The sequence below is a fragment of the Rhinopithecus bieti genome, unplaced genomic scaffold (assembly GCF_001698545.2).
Source record: "Rhinopithecus bieti isolate Rb0 unplaced genomic scaffold, ASM169854v2 scaffold_12484, whole genome shotgun sequence".
Taxonomy (NCBI): Eukaryota; Metazoa; Chordata; class Mammalia; order Primates; family Cercopithecidae; genus Rhinopithecus; species Rhinopithecus bieti.
In genome coordinates this window covers 538,744-563,267 of record NW_016807126.1, presented here as the reverse complement: position 1 = coordinate 563,267, position 24,524 = coordinate 538,744, and the positions used below count along the sequence as shown (strand labels likewise).

Below are 24,524 nucleotides of genomic sequence, written 5' to 3'. Positions count from 1 at the left end.
GGCCTTGTCTGAGCAGGTAGCCACAGGGAAGGGTCTAGAACAACAAGAACTCACATAGGGCAGTACACTCTGACCCTGCCCAGCCCCAGGACCCATCCCAGAAGGGCACAGAGGTAACGTCTAAAAGAAAGCAGAGTCGGTGGCTCAGGAAGATCCACTGCCAATGCCAGAGCTCTGACATGCCCAGGCTGCTCTAGGGCCAGTTCTAAAATGGTAGAGTCCAGAGAGGCCAGAGGACGACGCATGGACTCACACACTGCACCCTAATTCTGAGAAAACAGGTACCTGGGAGAAGGAGAGGATGAGAAGCCTGAATCAATCCAGTTTTTGCCTGAAAGTGACCGCATCCAAAACCCAAACCGGCCGAATCCAATTAACTCTGTAAGACTGGAGTGTTTGGCTCTCAGTGGAAAAACGAAATAAGAAATTTTAGAAAACTCCAGAGGAAGCTTCCTGCTACAGAAATAGGGCAGAAGAGCTGAAACATAAGAACTCTGCAGACACCTGTCCATCAACAGGATCAAATCAGGTCCCCGGAAGCCTCCCCGCCTCAGGGGAGGACTGAAGAATCAGCGTGCCCTGTTGGGAAGTGCTCTCCAGGAACAGTTTCACAGTGCGTGCACTACCAGCATCAAAAAGGAACAAAAAGGAACCATGGAGGGGAAAGGGAAACCCAACACAAACGTCTAACTATACACGCAGGAGGAACAGTGGGGAGGGGAGGGGTCTCTCCATGTACCTCGACTTCAGTTTTTTACTGTGGAATGAACCATGCAATTATTTTACATGCCTAAAAAGAAAACTTAAAAACAGTGATACCTAAAAGATCAAAACCAAAATGAAATAAACATGTTACCAGCATGATCACAGAGAGAAGAATTATTCCAAGCGATGAGAAAACACATATTTGACTGTATGTCTGGCAGAATATAATGCAAGGACAAAAATAACCACAAAGATTTCCAATTGCATTCAGCAGACTTATTGTTGAAAATAATATTGGCAATGTTATTTTGAGCCTACTATATATAGAAGGATGAAACAAATAATATTACTGTCATTAGAATTTTCAGCATCACCGAAAAGATACAAATATAAAAATCCAAGGAGTGAAGTGAATTGGAAATATCAATATAAACTCATAATTTATTTTATTTTCCTAAAAAAAAAAATCCTATCTCAGTGCCCTAAAAGCCTCGGACCAATGACAACACAGATTATAGGGCTGAAAACCATTTCCCACTGAAAGAAACCAGGCCTTCTAGAAAATGCTTAGTGTGAAGATGCTGCTCAGAGATGACTGACCTTAAAAAAAAAAAAAGACAGAAAACAGAAAGTAACCTGAACAGACTCCCACTTGCCAAAACAGGAAATTTAACACCAAAAATATAAAAGGATGGCAATCGATCAAAACACATCAAATTTTTTAAAATCCATGACTTCATAACTGGGTGCTGATTATTATTTTGAAAACTGCTAAGTAAAAATAATCAAACATTTACTATTTTTTAGAATAACCCAGTAGTTGAGTAAGTATTCTTTTTTAGAAAAAATCATGAGCTAATAATGCTGAAGAAATTAGGGAATTAAAAACCTCCATCTTGCAAAGTCAAATGTAACAAAAAATGTCAGCCATGCTTGCAAGCTGCTATAAAACCATTGGGTGCAATGTGGATGGGAGACCATTGATGGACAGGTCACACGGATAACCACTCTACCATCAGTCTCAACCTGGCAAGAAGAAAAGCAGCCAGCACCTGCCTGCTAGAGAGAAGCAATGAGAAGTGCACAGCCACCCAGGGAAGGGTTCTTAAAACAACAACAACAACAACAAAAGCAGATCCAAGAAACTACTAAGTCTCCTGAAGATCTACCAGTTCACAGAAGCCGAGGGAAGGGCAGGAGGAGCACATAAAAAAAAGTCACAGAGGATGGGGGCCAAAACGGGAGGGGCACCGTTAAAGATTAAAAGGGAAATCCCAAGACTAGCTAATTCCTAGAAACAGTAAATACTTTCACTTGCAAACCAACCCATCCCCAGTCCATGCCCTAACCACCCTTTGTCTAATCTAACTCTCACCTACCTGCCCTAAATTACTCCCTGGCCCGGTACCAACCAGGGCCCACTCCTATAGCCCAGAGCCCATGCACATTATTCCAACTATCTAATCCTAAACCTGACAAGCTGTTTAACCTGCCCCCCCCTTCCTTCCCCTGAAACCATGATGAAGGCCACACTGTCCCCTTCCTCCTTCTGCCTGCTGATGACCTGGGTGCTCACTGTGTGGCCCTGTTTGGCATGGCGTGCATGCCCTCTGGTCTACAGGCTGTGAGTAATAAACTTCTGTCAACGACACGGCCTCTCTGTGTCATTGTTCAGTCACCTCCAAATATTAAAATCCCACAAGACAATCAAGACATATGTCCATCTCATTTGTATCCTGGCTAGAAAAATCAGCCAGGATGAAAAGACATTTTTGAGACACAAGGGTGAGCCGAGCCCAGACTGGGATTAGAGATGATGTACCTTTCATCAGTGTGGTTGGGTATGATAATGGTATCGCGGTGGTACCAGGTGAAATGTTCTCAGATGATAGAGTTAAAGGATTTATGGAGGAAGTGAAATGACGTCTAGGATTTGAGGGAAGGCAGAGGGTAGAGACCAAACAAGACTAACCAGACATTAACAATTGCTGGAGCTACATTACGGGTGAGAATTCACTTCAGTCCTCCTGTGTGGCCAGTTTTTTAGCAGCTCACAGAACTGGGGTGTGGGAGCAGCAAAGGATGTACAGACTCTCCAGTGTCCTTTTCACATTTTATAGTCACAGAAACCAAGACATGAGAAGTAAGGATGACGTGGGTGTAGTCCTTGCAGCTGCCTGCTGATTCCTGGCCTCGGAATCAAGCCCAGTGAAAGGATTCACAAGGAGAGCAAAGGCTGGGAGGGGCTCAGGAAGTATGGAAGTGAATACACAGCTCCATGAGCCTGAGACTTTACAGGGACAGCTCTGTCTCCTGGGTCGGCTTCCATAAGTCCCTTTTGGAAATATCCAGAGTAGACACAAAATCAATGAAAAATAATGACCTCACTAACACAAGACATAATAATGTCATCTTTTGGCAATTAAAGGTTGAATGAAATGGTCAGATTGTGAGATAGAGGAGGGACCCCTCTTAGGGGTCTGCAGGACCCCACAAACATGGAAATAAAGGAAAATCCTGAGTTCCTTAAAGGGAAATTCCAGGCTCCCGGCTAGCCCTGAGAGGTAAATGAGCAACTTGATAAGCAAGAAGGTTAACAGGAGCTTAAAACAACAGCCAAGGAAGTTAAAGTCACAGGATGTTTTGTTCCCTATAGAAAATAAAGATAACATCTTAACATATGTCCCTGAGTTGTTTTTCAGAAACCTAGACCCCAAATGGATATGCTGGCGACCTCAAATAATGGAGAACTGAGGACTGAACTCTGACTGCCAATCTTTGTCCTAAATTTCTCCCTTAAGGGCCTAGAGGAAGTCACACCCACAAGCCAGAGCTGACATTCTTTTCTGTCGACTCTGACATTTTAAACAAAACTTCTCTTCTTTAACCAATTAAAAATCAGAAAATCTTTGATTCTACCTAGGAGTCCTATTCAAGATACCCTTATTCAAGATATCCCATCTTTTTAGGCCAAACCAGTGTATAATTACCATGTATTGATTTACGATTTTGTCTGTAACTTCTGCTTTCCTGAAATTTACCCCCGCCTTCAAAAACCTTGCTTGCAAGCCATTGGAGAGGTTCTGTCTTAAGCGGGAGCTGCTCAATTCTCCTTCCTTGGCACCCTGCAAATGAAGGCCCTTCCTCCTCCTGCTGTAGATATTTCTCCCTCCATGTAGATATTTTGGCTTTACTGCGCTGGGCAATCATACCTAGGCTCAGTTGAGGAACAACTGCACCGTAAAGCCATGCATGTTTGCCTTGTCATCTGTGACTAGGAGGCCCAGAGCTGTGTCAGCCTGCAAGAGGATTCTTAAACCTGGCACGACACTTGTCTTATATTCCCTTAAAGCAAATTATATGAATGCAAGTGATCCTAACTTAAACACTCATGAAATCATTGCTCAAATACTCCTGTGTTGGGTCCCCATGGATCAGAATGTCTACTGATGTGTCCATGTTTGGGGTCAGCACAGGCTTTCAGAGGCCATCAGCTGCCTCAGCATATCCCACAGGATTACTCAGATCCAGGTAGCCTCAAGCCCAGTCCAGGGAATGGGAATGTCTCATGGGGGTTGTCTAACCTTGCCACACTGTCCAGTCTACTCTTGTACTGATCCCCGTCAGGGACCTGAATGCACCTCTGGCATGCGCCAGGAAACAGTCACTGTGGGGCTGAGAACTTACAACAATGTGAGGTGCTCTCATTGGGAAAAAATGTTCCCAAAAGGGTTCTTGGAGTTATGACCACAACTAAGGGACTGTGTTCCCATCCACCTAAGGAATGGGATCAGGATGAGCCCCAGGCAGCCCAGCTGATAACTGGCCAAGCTGGGATTGTCTTATCTCTGCAGATGGCACACAGTGAACCCCTCCATGCTGCCCCACAGTCTTCTGGAAATGGATGAAGGAACTGTGTGCTTAGTTCAACCAGTTCATGTTCCCGTTAAGAAAACGGACATCCAGAGAAGGGGCCCTGTCCCTCCGCAGGTGAAGGTGGAGTGAGACTGGGCTTCGGCAGGTGTTTCTCATCAATTCAAAGGGGTGTGGCCAGTCTCCCAAATATACATGGGTATTAAAGCAAATGTAAATCTAACAAGTATCCAATAAATGGGGAAAAGGTCAAAAATATTGTTCACATCTGTGACTACCAACCATGGCTAAGGAGATAAATAAACCATCAGCTACTATCAAGACTAAGGCAAACATGTTCTGTGTTTGTTTAACTTCCCACAGACGCCTTCATAGAGAAAGATATGTTTGGACTACAGCTGTGTGTAATTTTCCAAGCCTGCCCTTCACAGGGGCCACTTGCATCACCAACACAAGGGCCTCAGACATACGACAGGTATACCTGTGGTACACACATCCCATGTGGTCCTACTTCTTGGGGCCACCTGCATCTCCAACACCAGAGACTCAGAAACAGGCCCTTGCAGCCGTCAATTATACAACCTGTAGCCTACAGTCTAAACATGACCCAGCCTGGCTTCCAGTGGGGCCTCAGTATGCATGGACATCTGGCAGCCACGACTCACTATAAACCATTAGAAAGAAAGGCAGCTCTTTCCTGCATATAATGCCCCTATGGAGACCAAGGCATTTAAAAGACATGCTCCATTGCTGCCATACAGCCAGACACAACGTGAGCACATCTGAGGGACACGCATCTCACATGCTCCTACTTCACAGGGGCCATCTGCATGGCCAACACCAGGGACTCATACACAAGATCAGCACATACAAGGCACACACATCTTCCTACGTGCTCCTCAAAAATTGACTCACGCAGATTAGAGTAAAACATACACTTGAAAAACACGTAACACCATCAATGAACAAAGAAAATACAAACAAGTAATACAGAAAAAAAAAAGGAGCGAACTGGGTCATTCCAATTTTGAACTTCTAGGCAGTTACCTCAACAAGGGGAAACAAGATTCAAATCGAACTTCTGAAGATGAAAACTAGAGTGTCTGAGATGGAAACTACACTGGATAGAATTAATGATGGGACATACACTGCAGAAGAAAATAGCTACTATCCAAATGAAATAGAAAGGAAAAGAATCCAAAAATTTTGAAGAAAATCACCAATGAGCTGCAGGCTCCCTCAAGAGTGGAGCTCCTTAATACATGTGGAATTGATGTCCCAGAAGGAAGAAGAGAAGAAGTCATAAAATGTATTTGAAAAAGGATCACCCAGGTTTGTGTGTGTGTGTGTGTGTGTGTGTGTTTTTACCAATTTAACTGTAAAACTACAGATGCAAGCTCAACACACTGCAAGCACAGGAAACATGAAGAAAACTCAAATTCACATCAAAATCAAATTTCTTACAACCAGTGATGAAAAGAAAAAGAAAAAAGTAGACAGAGAAGACCTATTTCAAACAAAGGAAGAGAGTTGATGGCAGACTTCTTGTTGGAGACAACATGAGAGAAGACAATAGAACAACATCTTCAAAGTTCTGAAGAAAACAAAGCAAAACTATCAACCTAGAACTCTCCATGCGGTGAAAATACATTTTAAAAAACTGAGGCAAAAAAAGAGTCTTTCAGAAGTATAAAAACTGAAAGAATTCATCACCAACATACCAGCACTATCAGAGATGTTTTTTTAAATTCTTTTATTTACTTTTTCACACACAGGGTCTCACTCTGTTACCTAGGCTGCAGTGCAGTGATGTGATCATAGTTCACTGCAGTCTCAAACTCCTGGGCTCAAGTGATCCTCCTGCCTCAGCCTCCCAAATAAGTAGGACTATAGGTATGTGCCACCACACCCAGTTAAGTTTTTTTTTCCTTTTTTTCTGTAGAAATGGGGTCTCATTATGTTGTACAGTCTGGTCTCAAACTCCTGGCCTCAAGTGATCCTCCCATCTCAGCTTCCAAAGTGCTAGGATTACAGGTATGAGCCACCACACCCAGCCAAAAGGAATTATTTAGGCAGAAATATAAAACACAAAGAAATATTGACTGCATAAATGAATGAAAAGCAAAGGAAATAGTTACTACATGAATAAACAGATCAGATATTTTTACTGTTTAAATTGCTTTGAAAGAGAACTGACTGTGTAAATAAAATGTAAAATGGAGTTTATAACACAAGAAAAAGTAAAATGTACAGCAACAACGTCATAAAGGCCAAGAAGGAAGAAACAGATGTATACAATTGTAAGTTTCTTATGCTGTAATTAATAAATCATGTGATGGTAGACTGCTAAAAGTTAAAATATCTATTATAAACTTTAAAGCAACCACAAAAATAACAACACAAAGAGTTATAAGCCAGTAAAGGCAGTGAGATGGAATCATAAAACATAATAAATTGGCAAAATGGCCAAAGAAAACAAAAAAGGGAACAAAGAACAAATGAGACAAACAGAAAGTGAATGGCAAGAGGACAGACTAAACCTAACCACATCACTAACACAAATAGTCCAAATACCCCAGTTGAAAGCAGAGATGTCCACCTTAGGTTAAAAAAAAAAAAAAAAAAAAAAAAAAAGCAAAATCTAACTAGGAACAAACTTTAAATAAAAAGACACAAACAGGCTGGGCATGGAGGCTCACATCTGTAATCCCAGCACCTTGGGAGGCTGAGGCGGACGCATTCCCTGAGGTTCGGAGTTTGAGACCAGCCTGGCCAACATGGTGAAAACCCTTCTCTACTAAAATTACAAAAATCAGCTTGGCATGGTTGCGGGCACCTGTAATCCCAGCTACTCAGGAGTATCATAAGTCGGGGACCATCTTTATGTCCAAGTAGGGCTTGTCCAAGGAACAAAAGGATGTTTAGATATCCTACCATCAATCGATGTAATTCATTCTATGAGCAAACTAAAAAGAAAAACCATGTGATCCTTCCAATAGATGCAAAAGAATTAGACAGATTTCAACATCCATTTCTGATTCAAAAAAAAAAAAAAACTCAGCAAATTAGAAACTCAGCAAACTAGAAATAAAAGGAAAACTTGCTCAACTTGATAAAAAGTATCCACAAAAAATCCAACTGGTAATATCATATTTAATGATGCAAGACAGAATGCCTTCCCCTAATGTTGGGAACAAGACAAGAATGCCTGCTCTTGACACTTCTATTCGACATTGTACTGGCGGTTCGAGTCAGTAAAAGAAGGCAAGAAAACAGAAATAAAAGGCACCCAAGCGGGAAAGGAAGAAGAAAATCTGTCTTCATTTGCAAACAGCATGATGATTTATGCAGAAAATGTATGTATACGGAAACCTACTAGAAATAAGTGAGTTCAGCAGAGTTTCAGAATAGTTTACTAATACAAAAACTCAACTGTACGGTTGGCCCTTGAGCAAAACACAGGTTAGGAGTGACAACCCCCATAGAGTTGAAAATCCATGTATAACTTTTGACTACCCCCAAAAACATAGCTACCATTGAGCAGAAACCTTACCAATAATATTAACAGTTGATTAACACATAAATAAGCTAGTATCTATTTAGGTTGGTACAAAAGTAATTGTGGTTTTTGCTGCTGTAAGTAATTTAAGTAATTACGGTTTTTGCTATTACCTTTTTTTTTTAGATGATGTCTTGCTCTGTCACCAGGCTGGAGTGCAGTGGCACGATCTCAGTTCACGGCAACCTCTGCCTCCCGGGTTCAAGCGATTCTCCTGCCTCAGCTTCCCAAGCAGCTGGGACTACAGGTACGTGCCACCACACTCAGCTAATTTTTGTACTTTTAGTAGAGATGGGGTTTCACCATGTTGGCCAGAATGGTCTTGATCTCTTGACCTCATGATCCGCCTGCCTCGGCCTCCCAAAGTGCTGGGATTACAGGTGTGAGCCACCGCGCCCGGCCCTGCTATTACTTTTAAAGTCAAAAACCACAATTGCTTTTGCACCAACCTAAATACATGTATAATCCTTTATGCACTCATGGCATATGCAACCTTTTCTTAACGTTTTCAATATTTCCAGGCTACGCAGTTCATCTGTGAGTTTTTCCAAACTATCACAAATCTCCAAAATATTTTCCAATATATTTATTGAAAAAAACCCTTGTATAAGTGGATCCACACAGTTCAAATCCATGATGTTCAAGGGTCAACTGTATTTTGCTATACTAGTAATGAACAATCAGAAATTAAAAGCTAAAAATCAGTAGCATTGGCCAGGTGTGGTGGCTCACACCTGTAATACTAGGACTTTTGGAAGGCCGAGGCAGGCGGATCACTTGAGGCCAGGAGTTCGAGACCAGCCTGGACAACATGGTGAAACCTCGTCTTTACCAAAAATACAAAAATTAGCTGGACATGGTGGTGTGTGCCTGTAATCTCAGCTACTCTGGAGGCTGAGGTAGGAGAATCACTTGAACCTAGGAGGCAGAGATTGCAGTGAGCCAAGATCACACCACTGCACTCCAACCTAGGCAACACAGCAAGACCTACCATCTAAAAAAGAAACAACTAGGAGCTACTTAGGAATAAATCTGATAAAATACATATACACTGGCCGAGCATGGTGGTTCATGCCTGTAATCCCTACAACTTTGCAAGGCCAAGACAAGAGCATCCGTCGAGCTCAGGAGTTCGAGACCAGCCTGGGCAACATGGTGAGACCCAGTATCCACACAAAAAAAAAAAAAAAAAAAAAAAAAAAAAAAAAAAAAAAAAATTAAAATTAGCTGAGCATGATAGCATGTGCCTGTCGTCCCAGCTACTCAGGATGCTGAAGCAGAAGGATTGCTTGAGCCCAGGAGGTGGAGGCTGCAGTGACCTGTGATTGCACCATTACACTCCAGCCTGGGTAACAGAAAGAGGTCCTATCTCAAAAAAAAAAAAAAAGAAAAGAAAAAAGAAAGAAAAAAGAACTACATATACACTGAAAACTATACATTTCTGAGAAATGCATAGAATTTTTTTCTATATATTTTTTCTGAGAAAAAATTAAAGAATATCTAAATAAATCTAAACAAACATATGGTGTTTGTGAATCAGAAGACTATTTTTTAAATGTTAATCCTCCCAAGGTTGGTAACATAGATTCAACACAAATCCCAAACAAAATTCCAGCAGGCTTTGTTACAGAAACTGACAAATTGATTATAAAATTCACATGGAAAAGCAAAGCACCTAGAATAGCCAAAATCACTTTGAAAAAGAACCATAAAGTTGGATAAAACACAGGACCTGATTCCAGACAAAACATTATAAAACTACAGGGCCAGGGTATGTGGTTTTTGATGTCAAGATAAACACACAGGTTAATGGAACAGAATTTTTTTAAATCCAGAAATACATTCAACTACATATGGACAAGTGATTTTTCTAACATTTTGGAAAGGGAATTCAGTAGAGAAATGATGGTCTTTTCAGTAAATGATTCTGGGACAATTAGATATCAAGATAACAACCCAAAAAATCCAGCTTTGACCCATACCTCGAAACATATACAAAAATTAACTCCAAATGTATTATAAACTTAAATGTAAAACCTCAAACTATAAAACCCCTAGAAGAAAACACAGGAGAAAATGTGTGACTTTGGTTAGGCAAAGATTTTTACTTTATTCTACGTAAGTATATATTTATTTACTTTGCAACCTTACTCTGAGATGAAGGGATATGCAGGCTTGGCTTAGATAGCTGGCAAATGAAACAAATGACTGTGATTATTTGTGTATCTTTCTCAGGTGAGTTTTCCTTAGGACAATGTGTACTTGTAAAGCTATGGAAATTCACATGCGCACAAAAATTATGAATACTCTATGTTGTGTTTACACCTTATTAAACATTAATCTGATAATTCCATCAAATGCTTTGACTTTTTGTGGATGACGTTTGTTTTCAAGTTTGGATGCAGAGCTTATAAAATGGTGAATAAGTGAAATAGTATTCAATTTACTTGTGATATAGTATGTGCTCTATAAAACAAGTATTTAAGGAAAACTTTTGTTCCCCTGATGGATTGTGAGGCAGACTAAGTCACAGATTGTATTCTCCTTACATATGCACGTACCAGTGATTAGCAGTTTCCTGCACACAGCAGAATGAGAGGACATTTGCAGAGTTAAAATGGAATCCAACTGCATTATAATGGTAATAAGGATAGCGTTATTTGACAATTCTCTAAAACAGACAAAGCTGATAAATGGACAATTTCTAGCATCAAATGTTATCTGGTTATATAATTAAGAACTTGATGGGATTTTTAAAATGAGTTTATCTTTATGTTGGAGGGTCTCAATGATTTTCAAGTTGGATTTTCAAATACTCACATAGTTTTAAAAACACTGACCCCGCTGATCACAGCTTTCCTGGTAACAATGATAATGATCATACATTGAGTGCAAACCCTATCCTAGGCACTGTGCTAGATGCTTTAGACTTTTTATTATTTTACTTTCCATTACTTTCTCACTAACCAACCGAAATAGTCATATTTAGTCTTATTTTTGAATCAGGAGACTGAAATCCAGGGAGATTTTGGATGGCTGCTCATAGTGTGTGGTAGGCTGAAATTCCATGCCTCCTCAACCACCCAAAGACACCCATGGTCAAATTTCTGGAATCTGTAAATGCAAACTTACATGGCAAAACACAAAACAAAGCAAACAAAAACAAAGATCTTTGTAAGGTAATAAATTAAGGATCTTAAAATGGGGAAACCATCTTGGATTATCCAGATGAGCCCTGAATACAATGACATGTACCCTTATAAAAATGAAGCAGGAGGAAATTTTACACACATACAGAGAAAGGGAAGGAAAGAGGGAGGGAGGGGGAAAAGGCAGAGAAAGAGAGAAAACAGAATAATGAAGAGGAGCAGGCAGCAATATCAAGACAGAGGGAGACTGGAGTGATGTGCCCACAAGCCAAGGAATTCCAACAGCCAAGAGAGGATGTAAGAGTTAAGGGACGAATTCTCCTTTGGAACCTCTGGATGGAGTATGGTTCTGCGAATATCTGGATTTTGGCCAAGCAATATTCATTTCAGAATTTGGGCCTCCAAAACTGTGAGAAAAGAAATTTCTCTTGTTTCAAGCCACCAAGTTTGTGGTAATGCACCACAGTAGCCTTGGGAAGCCAACGCACAGTTATAGCACTTTGGGCAAAGATTTTTTTAAATACAACATGGAAGTTACAATGCATTAAAAAAACTGATAAATTGGACTTCATAAACACTAAAACTTCCTGCTCCTCAAACAACACTGTTAAGAGAATAAACAAGCCAAAGTCTGAGGGATCATATATCTGATGGAGGACTTGTATGTAGAACATATAAAGAATGCTCAAAACTTTACAAAAAGAAAAAAATCAACCCAAATAAAAGGAAGTGGTCAAAAGGTTTCAACAGACACTTCACCAAAAAGATAATATGAGTGGCCAATAAGCAATGAAAAGATGCTCAACCACATCAGCTATTAAAAAACAGGAAATTAAAACCACAATAAAATAGCACCACATGCCTATTAGAAAAAAAAACTAAAATTAAAAAGACTGACATCAAGTGCCGATGAGGATGTGGAGCAACTGGAACTCATACACTGCTGATGGGAATGTGAAATGCTACAATAACTCTGAAAACATTGTATCTGTTTCATAAAAAGTTAAGCATACATCTACCATGTTTTTTAGGCATTCTACTTCTAGGTATTTACCCCAGAGAATTGAATATCCATACATAGACTTGTACATGAATGTCCATAGCAGCTTTATTTGTAATAACCCAAACCTAGAAATAACCCAAATGCCCATCAAAAAGTGAATAAACAGACATGCTTCAGTACAGCTACAAAATGGGATGCTTCTAAGCAATGAAAAGGAATGAAGTACGGACACATGCAACAAATTGGATGAATCTCAAAACAATTATGCTCAGTGAAGAAAAGCCAGACAAAGTAGAGTACATATTGCCTTGTTCCATATATATAAGATTCTAGAAAATTCAAACTTATTTGTAGTGATAGAAAGCAGATTAGTAGTTGCCTGGACACAGGGAGAGAGTAAAATAGGAAGTGGGAGGACAGAGGGATTGCAAAGGGTCTGGGAAACACTGAAGGATATGCTCAGCATTTCGACTGTGGTGATGGCTTCACACATGTGTACATATGCCCAAACGAACAGAACCATACACACATGCAGCTCATTATCAGTCAATCATACCTCCAAAGTAAGGAGTCCCCTGTGCCACCAAGGACAGTGGGAAGCTGAGGAAAGGTTTGAAACGGGAAGCAGAGCTCCTCGTGCTCACCCCACGAGGAGCTGCTATGGAAATCCCGGTGAGGTGTAACATATCCCAGAGGCACTGAACCACAGAACTCACACACATTACTGGAAGGCGGGCACTATTAGGCCACACGTGGTGCAGTTTGTTGGAAGAAAGAAGCATGCCAGGTTGCAGAAGACAGAGTGTTACGTAAACCTTTCCCAGGAAAATTGACAGATTCACTTTGTATTCAAAAAGTCATCCAAACGTATTTGAGAACTTCTTAATAAATAATTTTCCTAAAGACACCAAAACATGGCCCATGGGCTGTCCTGCCTTGGGGAAGGTGGAGGTGCCTCCTCATATACCCCGCTTCCCCCAGAAACCACTCACCCTCCACCTCTGGTAGGGTCTGGGCAGGTCACTCTGCAAGGATCCCAGGACAGGGAAACACTTTCCCTGCTGTGTGAAGAAATATGCGTTTCCATTCTGCTCACTGTAAACTGTGCAGGGGCCTGGAGGGGCTCTATTAGGGGCAGGAGCATGGAGATGGATGGTGGAAACCGAGGTCTCCATGTAGGGAAAGCGACAGGCTCACTTGGCTGGAAGGTTGGGGTGTGAGGAAAACCCATGGGGTCAGAGTGGAGAATGCCAAGGGACCCACCTCTGAGGCCCAGCGGTCTGTATATGAGCACAAGCTTTAGAGAGTGGCTCTCAGCCTCTGGCCTGCAAAATCCAGGGAGTTAGCAAAATGCAGATTCTTTATCCCTAGGACTTTGATGAGTGGTTCTGGATACGGCCCAAGAATCCACCTTAAGGTGTCCTAGGTGACATGACACTTGCTTCTCAATCACACATGAGAAACAGCAAAGAACCACCCCACCAGGAGCCTGCCAGGGGCAGCCTCACGCTCAGCCACAGCTGTGCATATGTGAAGTGGGCACTGGGAGTCTCGGGGAGCTTGGCATCCTCCCTCTATCCCCACAGGGCACTCACTACCACCTGGTGACAGCCAGTCAGACTTGTGCTTGCTCTGCAGATGCATCTCTCCACGAGTGGATTCTGGAGCCTATTTACAGCAACAGGGAGGGTAAGGAGTGGCCGGTGCTCTTCAAAGCCATCATGCGCAGATAGCTGAGCCCTAATAAACCCACAGCCAGCTCTCCCAGGTACTGATCCTGCTCCCAGCCCAACTCAGCTTCTCCAAATGAGGCTCCTGGCCAACAAGTGCCTGTTGTAGGCCACCCCAGCCCCTCCTCTGGCCATTCTCATATGTGGGCCCCATCAGAGGTTCCCCAGCCTCAGGTAACAGGCCAAGGAGTCTAGAATCCATTGGAGTGGACACACTGGCATGGCACCGTCCCACTTAAACAGGCAGGGATAGCCATTGTGTGCCAGGCTCCATGGTCAGCACTGGAACTCAGTGCCAACTCAGACATGTGTATGGGCTGTCCACAGGCCAGCGCCTCCCTGCAAAACCGCCATACTGTGATGAATGAGTAGGGTTAGCTGGACAGGATGCACCCATTCCACAGAAGGCTGATGAAAGGTCAGAGGCCCAATGGGCAGAGACCTAGAGAAAAGATGGTCTTTGGGGCTTTCAAGGATGAGTAGGAGTTCTCTTCTAGGAAGACAGGCTTTGGAGCCATAATGACACCACTTCCAATCCTGGCTGTGGCTCTGGGGATGTTGCTTTATCACATGAGCCTCATTCTGCTCACTCTTAGAATGAAGATGACATCATGTCCTGGCCAGGATGTTACAAAGACTTCTGTGAGGTCACCAACTTGGCCTTTGTCTCCTCATGTTGCACAGTGCAGCCAAACTCAAGACTTTCAACTAAGGCTCTTAAAGTTCCACCCTGATTTTGAGGGCAGGGGTCAAGAGAAGAAACAGGCCCAGCCCCTTGTGCCTGCATCTGCTCACATCGGAGCATCACCTCCTGGCCCTCTAGTGCTATAAAACAATTGCTGGTCAATATGTGCCCCCACCCACACACTGCCGCGCCCTCTACACCCCAAGGCTGTCACTCTGTGGTGGCATCAGTGCACTAGGGCAAGGCCCCATCCTCCTTTCTGCCTGGCTGGCGAGATCCCTAATCGAGCCCCTGTCTGCTCCCATGTGATCAAGGGCTTCATGCCCAAATGGATCCCATTTACAATAATGTGTTCCTAGAAACCAGAAAATATTCTCTTCAGCTCAGACTCAAATGTTGCTGGGACTGAGCAGCCACTTTACACCAGAGTTGTAGTTATTGGGGGTGATGCTATTTATGCTGCTGCAGGGACTGCTGGTCCAGTTCTCTCTGCTGTGCTCCTCATGGGCACCTGGAGCTCTCAACTGGCAGAATTCAAGGGCTACATGAAGGCATCTTGCAGCTGTAATGATATCCTAACCTCTGCCAGCACTGTCAGCCCTGCTATGCAGAAACAGCGTCCCCAAGAACAAAGGCGGCCAGCAGCACAACCTGGAGGCTCCATGGGGCTGATTCCCAGGACACTCCACCGCCCAGAAGCCAACACATCAGCCACTGCCCAGCTGCTGGGCAGACACACAGCAAAGACAGGGCGCATGGATGTCTTTAAACATAACACTGTTCAGGTGTCATGCTTTAGAGCAGAGGCTGGCATGCTGAGGCCGTGGACCACTCCTTGTTTTGTAAAGTTCTACGGGTGAACAGTCACACCCATTTGTTTAAGTATTTGTGGCTGCTTCCATGCTCCAACGCAGAGTTGAGTTGTTGCAACAGAAACCATATGTAACCCACAGAGCCTGAAATATTTACTATCTGCCCTTCACAGACCTAGTCAGCTAACCCCAGGCAGAGAGCCTCACATTAGGGGCTGCTGGGTCCAGAGCCATCAAGCCTCTAGGAAGTAGTTGGTCCTCCCTGACCCTCAGTCTCCTCTTGGACATGGGATAACACCACAATCCTGCATGGTCACTGGGAAGCACAGGGCTTTGTGCTTCAGCCGGTGTCCGCAATACACACATCTGTGCATACATGGGAAGTCAAGAGGACAGACTCCCCTGACACAAAATCATGTCAGCTTAGTCCCCATTTCTCATGAGGTGACTGTGTTCTGTGTTGCCAAAGGACTCCAGGAGAATGTTCCCAACCAAAGGTGGTGACCCACAGGGGACACACAGGCACTTACATGCGTGTACAGATGCACAGTCACACAGGTACACACATACATACATACTTATATATATACCACATGCATGCTAACCTACAACACGTACACACGTGTGTTCATGTAAGCACTCACACATGTAACACACCTACACACATAACACACATGCATTTGCAGGCACACAGGCTCACTCACGTACATTCCCACACTTGCACACCCATGTTCACACATTTATGTGTATACATGTGTGCACATGCATGCTCACACATGCGCACACTCACACACGTATGTACAGGCACACACATCTCAACACATCTCTCACTCCACTTGGCCCATCAGGCCTCTCCACCATGTACATCACCCACTCTCTGATGCATGCACATTCTTCTTGATAAAAGTATGTAAGCCAGCATCCTAGGCATGAATCAGTGTCCTGGCAAAAGAGCCAAGTAGGTTTCAAGGAGTCACTTGGAACATGGAAACACGAGATGAGAGAGCATGTGATGATGCCTCAAAACAGGCCCAGAGCCCCCACCCATATACCCTGGACAGTGGCACAGATAGAAAGGAACAGCAGATGCCAAGGCCTGGGACCAGGGTGACAGTCCAGCACCATGGGCAGCAGGCAGCTCTCCATAACATCTTCAGCCTCTCCTAGGAGGCAGCACTTCTTTATCAAAGAAAGAAACTGCAAAGCAACTGGGCTGAAATAAGGTGCCTCATAAGAGAACTAGAGCCCCAGGGAGTCTACAGCAGGACTGCAAAGGGCCTGCGCTGGCCCAATGTGGGTCCTGTCCCCTCACAGACAAAGGTACTGATCTCAGGACTGCCAGGAAGACAGAATCAGATGGTAGGAGTGGAGGACCCAGCACCAGCTCCAAGCACAGTGAGAGAGAAAAGGCCCAGGTGGGGCCAAGCGGGACCCTCCAGAGAAAAGCTCCCAAGATGACTAGCTTCCTGCTGAAGGGGTGGGAAGCAGGAGCAGGCCCAGGACACAACACTGGCTGCACAGTCCAGCGGACAAGCCTAGTGGATGGCCCAGATAAGACTGCAAGGGCACTGCAGACCAGAAGCTCTGCAAGGGCATTGCCCAGCAGAAAGATGAAGTGGGCTCTCCCAAACGGGCTGCTGTGGAACATTGGCTCAGGCTATCAACGGGGTGTCACTACCCACAAAGATTCCTGTGGGGAAAAAAAGGTCTTGAGATCCAGTTGTAAAGTCAGTTTACTTTTCCAATGTTTATTGGAAAAGTAAAAGGTGCTGATCTTTTCCACTGTTTACTGGAAAACTAAACAGTGACTTTACAACTGGATCTCAAGACCTTTTCTTCCCCACAGGGATCTTCCAAAGAAAGCAGCGTCCAAAATCCCCCATGCCCACCCTCTTTCCCCCCTACCCCTCCTACCTTAACCTCTCTCCCTAATCAGGTGTCTGCAACAGGCTCCCAAGTTTTCTCCTACCTCTAGTGGGTCCCGCTAACTGCTGCCATGTATGGCAAGTCTCACTGGCCTCAGATCGTGTGACACCGCCTGGCTCTGTCCTGCCCAGCCCTGCCCTGTGCTCAGAATGCCCCTCAGGACTCTGAACAAGCCAGCCCCTTATCAAGGTGCCTTCCTCTCCCCTCCTTCATTGAGGGAGCATCCACATTTTCCCCCAAGACGCTTCACTGCCACCTCCTCTGAAAAGGTTCTGCCTTGCTGAACAGAGCTCACTGCCCCTCACTGCTTCGTCTCACACTGACCTCAGCGCCCCTCCCTGACCACCTGGAGGCTGGACAAGAGGTGAACCTGAACTGGGCTCCATCTCACTGTGCTCCTCTCACACCCTCACAGGGCAGGAATGCTAGGTGTCTGGGGTCCAAGGAAACTCAGGTGGGTCAGTGGCCCTGAAAAGCATCATATCCTGGGCTCTCCTGACACCAGACTCCCTCCTCCCCTTCCCCCTTGGAAAGAGGAGACTTTCTGTGTCCATGGTCAGTCGTCCTGCAGAAGCCGACCCTTCCTGCACAGGCTGGGCGTGAAAATCTCAGGGAGGATGCGCCAGGTGAATGGCAAGAGGGGAAGTTCCATCACATGCAACCAGGGCACATTCTAGCTTTCAATCTGATGACTGATGAGCAGTACAATGTATCCATGGGCAGCAGAGGAAAAGGAGGGGTAGGATATCGATGCCATGCAACAGATGTGCTCTCTCTGGGCCTGCAACGTCTGTTGGCTTCTGCAGCTCAGATCCCAGTCCCACATGTCCTGTCTCTAAACACAGCACATTCTGTGGGGAGAAAGGGTGACTGTGCCAGCCCCTCAGAAGCCTTATGGCCAATGTGAGTAAGTCCCAGGAGGGCAAACCTCTGTACAAGGAGGTTTGGCTGGCTTGCTCATCTTTGCTTCCAAACATGCGCATTACAAGCCAAGGCTGTTGGTATGGCCTTGGCCCGACGTTCAGCAGAACTTGGCTGCCAGATGTGACTGGTCCAAGGAAGGTCTTTCAAAACCCCAGCACGCAAGGGTGCTGCAGGCATCAGGAGGCATCAGCAACTGGGCCCCCAGCTGACAAGTTTCAATCCCAGGAGGGTGGCAGACCCAGAATCAGGCCTGCTCCAGTAGAGCCCAGAACGAGGGGTTGCAATCACCAGCTCTGTTTGCAGTGGGACACAGTGGCAGCAGGATGGTGCACAGGGCAGACCCATACCTACATATGGCCTGCACAACGAAGCCTTCTGCATGGAAGTCCCCATTCGACAGCATGCTGGCCACGCTTGTGCAAGCATTTTCTTATCTGGTAAATGCAAGGTTCCGGTCCAAGGAAAGGAATCAATGAATGGTGAGGCTAAAAACAACAGGTGATTTATAACCTTGCTGGAAGAAATGCTTAGCAATCAGTGTAGTTCATGGTCCAAATACAGGGAATCCACTGGCATATCATCACTCCAGAAGCAATTCTAATTTAATTCGAACAAAGAAAAACACTGCACTTACCGTAGCTAATTCGTCAAACTTGCCGAAGAGCTCATTGAGGAGTTTCACCAGCTCCTGGGCCGTGCACTGGGATGCCAAGCCCGTGAAACCCACGATGTCAGCAAACAGGATGCTGCAAGAGAAAGGGGTGCCAGGCTGCCCTTCTCCCAGTCACTCAGGAAATAATTCCTAGAGGTGTACAGACATTTACATCTCCAAATCACTGCAGAATCAATCACCCCATTTATTCCTCAATGCAGACTAGAAATGAAGGCTTCCTGGTTCCTATCCTATAGGTGAGAAGACTGACGCTCAGAAAAGCCACAGAATGCCTGGCCACCGGGGGAGTAAATGAGGCCATTCACAGCTCACCATCCCCCATGCTGACCCCTCACACTACATAGGGAAAGCCCATCTCCCCTCCGCTAGACCTGCCTCCCCTTCTTGAGGAGGTTACGATGTGGCCAGCGGCACCGAGCAGAAGTGAGGTGCTTTTAAGCATGTGGCCCTTCCACACCCCAATATTCCCCTTCTGCCCCCTGAATGCAGGAAACTCGCAGGCCCTGAGTGTGGTATCGGTGCTTCACAATGAAAAGGGAGGGAGTCCCCGAATTCCTGGGCAAAGGGGCCGGCCCCTCAGTCTGCAACGACAGCAGGAAACACACTGTCTTGCATCAAAGCCTCTGTGTACTGAGTGTCTATGATAGCACTGGGGTGAGCCCTAAACAACACAGTGTCTACCCACAGGGCAGAACTTGCACATTTTCTGGAATAATAAGACTTTAAAAAGATGTTTCCAGTTGTTTTCTCTTCTTGCAATATTAAAACATGCTCTTTGAAAATATCAGAAAAAAAATTTAATTATATATTTTCTCTGTAAAATGTTGTAGCTTTAAGATATCTCTCCACAGGGTCCCAATCATTTAATCACATTTTTTCAAAGTGTCCTCGGCTTTTTCTCTAACTTTGAGGCTTCCTGAACCCAGAACGCCCCCAGCACCACTATAGGAAATAAACGCAAAGTAAAAGAAAATGACCTATTTTGTTCACAACACAGGGTATCTCCAAAGATGGGCCAGCCAGCAGGGCAGGAGGGGGGCAGAGTTCAGAACCTGGACTCCAAAGGGCACTATCCAGCTTCACCATTGACAGCAACTTACCCAACTGTTCTACATGTCTGCCATGTAAAATGGGAATAAGACTAGAGCCCAGGTCATACCTTGCCCCTAGTAAGAGCTCAGTGATTGTTTACAATCATTTATAATACTTTTTAAGTATTCTAATTCATTTATTCACTTGCTTATTCAACAAGTATTTATTGAGGGCTATATGTGCTGGCATTGCTTTAGGTGCTTGGGATTTAGCAGTGGAATAAAAGATTCATGGCAGGGTATGTTGGCTCATGCCTGTAATCCCAGCACTTTGGGAGTACAAGGCAGGTGGATCACTTAAGTACATGAGTTTGAGACCAGCCTGAGCAACATGGCAAAACCCCATCTCTACAAAAAATACAAAAATTAGCCAGGTGTCTTGGCATGCACCTGCAGTCCCAGCTACTCAGGAGGCTGAGGTGGGAGGATCGCTTGAGCCTGGGAGGTGGAGGTTGCAGTGAGCCGAAGCATGCCACTGTACTCCAGCCTGGCAGACACAGTACAACCCCGTCTCAAAAAAAAAGGATCTGAACAAACCTCATTGCCCTCAGAAAGACTCCATTCTATTCAGGGAAGGGGCAAGCAAGCAGAGAACATCAAAGGTGACACATGTAACTAACTATGGAAAAGCAGGGAAGTCAGATATGGACCTGTGTATACTGTCCAGTAGGATTGCTCATGGGGGTCCTGAAGGGGCGGGGGGGTGGGGAAGGGACACACAGACACTGGGAGAAGAGGATTCTGCGTGGTGGTAACAGCAGTTGCTGCTCTTGTGATTTTGCTGGATATAGAATTATCTTTTTATTTCAACCTTTGAATATGCCATTCCACTGCCTTCTGGGCTCCCTGGTTTCTGATGAAAAATCAGTTGATAACCTTGTTGAAGATCCCTTGTAGATGATAAGTCGTTTTTCTCTTGCTGCTTTCAAAATTGTCCTCAAGTCTTTAGTTTTGACAGTTTGATAATGACATGTCTCAGGGTGGGTCTTTTTGAGTCTACCCACCTTGGAGTGCACTCAGCTTCTTGGACGTGTAGGTTAACGTTTTCCAAAAACGTTGGGACATTTATGGCCATTATTTCTTCAGATATTCTTTCTGCCCCTTTCTCTTTCTCCTCTCCTGTGGGACTCTCAATATGTGTGTACTGACACAATTGATGGTGTACCTTAGGTCCCTGACATTCTCTTCATTTTCTTCAACCTTTTTTTCATTCTGTTCTTCAGACTGGATAATCTCAACTGGGCTACCAAGTTCACTAATTCTTTCTAAAGTGTACTCTACATTATTGTTGACTACAGGTAAAATATTGTACAGCAGATATCTACAGCTTCATGGCCACTGACTGGTAACTCCCCATTTCTTCCTCCCCCAAGACCCTATAACCACAAAGACACTCTTTAATTCTATGATTTCGACTATTTTAAATACCCCATGTAAGTGTAATATTGCAGTACTTGTCTTTATGTAACTGGCTTATTTCACTTGTATAATGTCCTCAAGTTTCATCTATTTTGTCACATATTGAAGAATTTCCTTCAATTTTAAGGCTTAACAGCATTTCATTTTATGTACATAACACATTTTCTTTTAACACCTTTATTGAGATATCACTGACATAAAAATTGTGTTTACTCATGTGTATATGTGGTGTACAATTTGATGTTTTGATAAACCTACATAGGTTGAAATAATTGACACAATCAAGGTAATTAAAAGAGCCATTACCTCTGCATAGCTACCTGTGCGTGAGCAAATTTCAAATATACAATACAGTATTGTTAAACATTGTGACCACACTGTATGTTAGATCTCCAGAACTTATTCATGCTGCCTAACTAAAATTTTGTATTCTTTTACCAACATCACCCCATTTTCCTCTGCCTTCATTCCCTAGCAACCGCCATTCTACTTTGCTCCTATGAATTTGACTATTTTAGTTCCACATACAAATGAGATCATGCAGATATTTCTGTCTTACTTAGGTTACAGTAATGTCCTCCAGCTCCATACATATTGTTGAAAATGGCAAGATTTTCTTCTTTTTTGTTACTTATACATGTGTGTGTGCTGCATATTTGTATATATGCACATATATTAACTGACACATAAATGTACATACTTATGGGTTATGGTGTGCTACTTCAATATATGTATACAACACGCAGTTATCAAATCAGGGTGATTAGGATATCCAGCACCTCCAATTTTTATTATTTCTTTGTATTGGTAACATTCAAATATCCTCTCTTCTAGGTACTTGAAAAGTGCACTAAATTATTGTTTACTATAGTCACCCTACATGCTATAGAACAATAGAACTTATGTCTCCTATCTACCTGTAATTTTGTACTAATTAACCAATCTCTCCCTGTGGCTTCCTTCCTCCTACTCTTCCCAACCTCTAGTAACCACTATTCCACTGCCTACATCTAAGAGATAAACTATTTTAGCTTCCATATAAAAGCGAGACTATGTAGTTTTGTTTTTTTGTTTGTTTGTTTGTTTGTTTTTGAGACGGAGTCTTGCTCTGTAGCCCAGGCTGGAGTGCAGTGGCTCAATCTCGGCTCACATTCAGTATTTACCTTTCTATGACTGGCTTATTTCACTTAATATAACGTCCCCCAGGCACACTCATGTTGACATGAATGAGAGAATTTCATTTTTTTATGCCTGAATAGTATTCCATCCTGTAAATACACCACATTCTCTCTATCCATTCATCTGCTGTTGGACACTTAGGTTGATTACACATCTAGGTTATTGTGAATAGTGCTGCAATAAACAGGGAGAGCAGATATCTCTTTGACATACTGATTTATTTTCCTTTGGATATATACCCAGTATTGAGATTGCTGGATCATGATAGTTCTATTTTTAACTTTTTGAGAAACTTCCACTCTATTTTCCACAATGGTTGTACTAATTTACATTCCTGCCAACCAGTACAAGAGATCCCTTTTTACTGCATCCTCACCAGCATTTGTTTTTGTCTTTTTGATAACAGCCAATCTTACTGAGGTGAGATGATTCTCACTGTGGTTTGGATTTGCATTTCCATGATAATTAGTGATGTAGACCATTCTATCACATACTTGTTGGTCATTTGGATGTCTTCTTTTGAGAAAGGCCTATTCAGATGCTTCACCCATTTTAAAATCAGATTATTTGTTTTCTTGCTATTGAGTTGAGTTCCTTGTATATTCTGGATATTAATCCCCTGTCAAATTAATAGTTTACAAATGTTTTATCCCATTCTCCTGTTGTCTATTCACTCTGTTGATTGTTTTCTTTGTTGTGCAGACATTTTTCAGTTTGATATAATCCCATTTCTCTAGTTTTTATCTCATTGCCTGTGCTTTTGAGGTCTTAGCCATAAAACATCTGTCTAGACCAATATCCTGAAGTATTTCCACTATGTTTCCTTCTAGAAATTTCATAGTCTGGGTCTTATATTTATGTCTGATCCGTTTTGAGTTTACTTTTGTGTATGGTAAGAGACAGGGGTCTAGTTTCATTTTCTGTATATGCATACCCAGTTTTCCCAGCACCATTTATTGAAGAGATTGTCTTTTCCCCAATGCATGTTCTTGGCATCTTTGTCAAAAATCAGTTGGCTAAAATTACATGGATTTACTTCTGGGTTCTCTATTCTGTTCTATTGGTCTATATGTCTGTTTTCATGCCAGTACCATGCTGTTTTAGTTAATATAGGTTGGTAGTATATCTTGAAGCCAGGTAATGCAACGACTCTAGCTTTCTTCTTTTTGCTCAAGATTGCTTTGGCTATTCAGGGTCTTCCATAGTGCCATATGAATTTTGGAATTTTTTTTTTCTATTTTTGTGAAGAATGTCACTGATATTTTGATAGAGATTGCACTGAATCTGTAGATCACTTTGGGTATTATGGTCATTTTAACAGTATTCTTCCAATGTGAAATGTCTTTCAATGTTTATGTGTCCTCTTCAATATCTTTCATCATTTTACAGTTTTTATTGTAGAAATATTTTACATCCTTGGTTAAATTTATTTTATTTTTTGTAGCTACTGTAATTGGGATCGCCTTCTAGACTTCTTTTTCAGCTCATTACTAGTGTATGGAAATGCTACTGATTTTTGTACATGGATTTTCTGTTCTCCAACTTGATTGAATTCATTTATCAAATTCTAAGAGTTTGGTCCTGCCATGGGGAAAGTGGGGTCAGCCCCAGCAGTCACAGCCTTGGCCAGCAGATGGACTAAACACATCCCTCTCACATCACAGTCCCACCTGTCACAGCTGACCCTTCAGACCCGGGCAGTCCATGCCTAGCCAGCAACTCAGCCCCCGGCCATACGAGCCCCTACCCAACTCAAGACCAAGACTCCGTGGCAATTCACATCCTGCTTAAGCCCC

At 43.4% G+C, this 24,524-nt stretch overlaps 1 protein-coding gene across 8 annotated transcripts in view; it reads right to left on the bottom strand.

Moving 5' to 3' along the window:
* ADCY1 (adenylate cyclase 1) overlaps positions 1-24,524 on the bottom strand; it is a 143,737-nt gene that overhangs the window by 71,560 nt on the left and 47,653 nt on the right. For all 8 annotated transcript variants that reach the window (XR_001887031.1, XR_001887032.1, XR_001887033.1 and 5 more), the window contains one exon: positions 19,001-19,112. Coding sequence is in view for 2 of the 8 variants with exons in the window: in XM_017880309.1 (XP_017735798.1) it covers positions 19,001-19,112 (112 nt within the window). In the remaining 6 variants the exon portion in view is untranslated. The remainder of the gene's footprint in view (positions 1-19,000; positions 19,113-24,524) is intronic.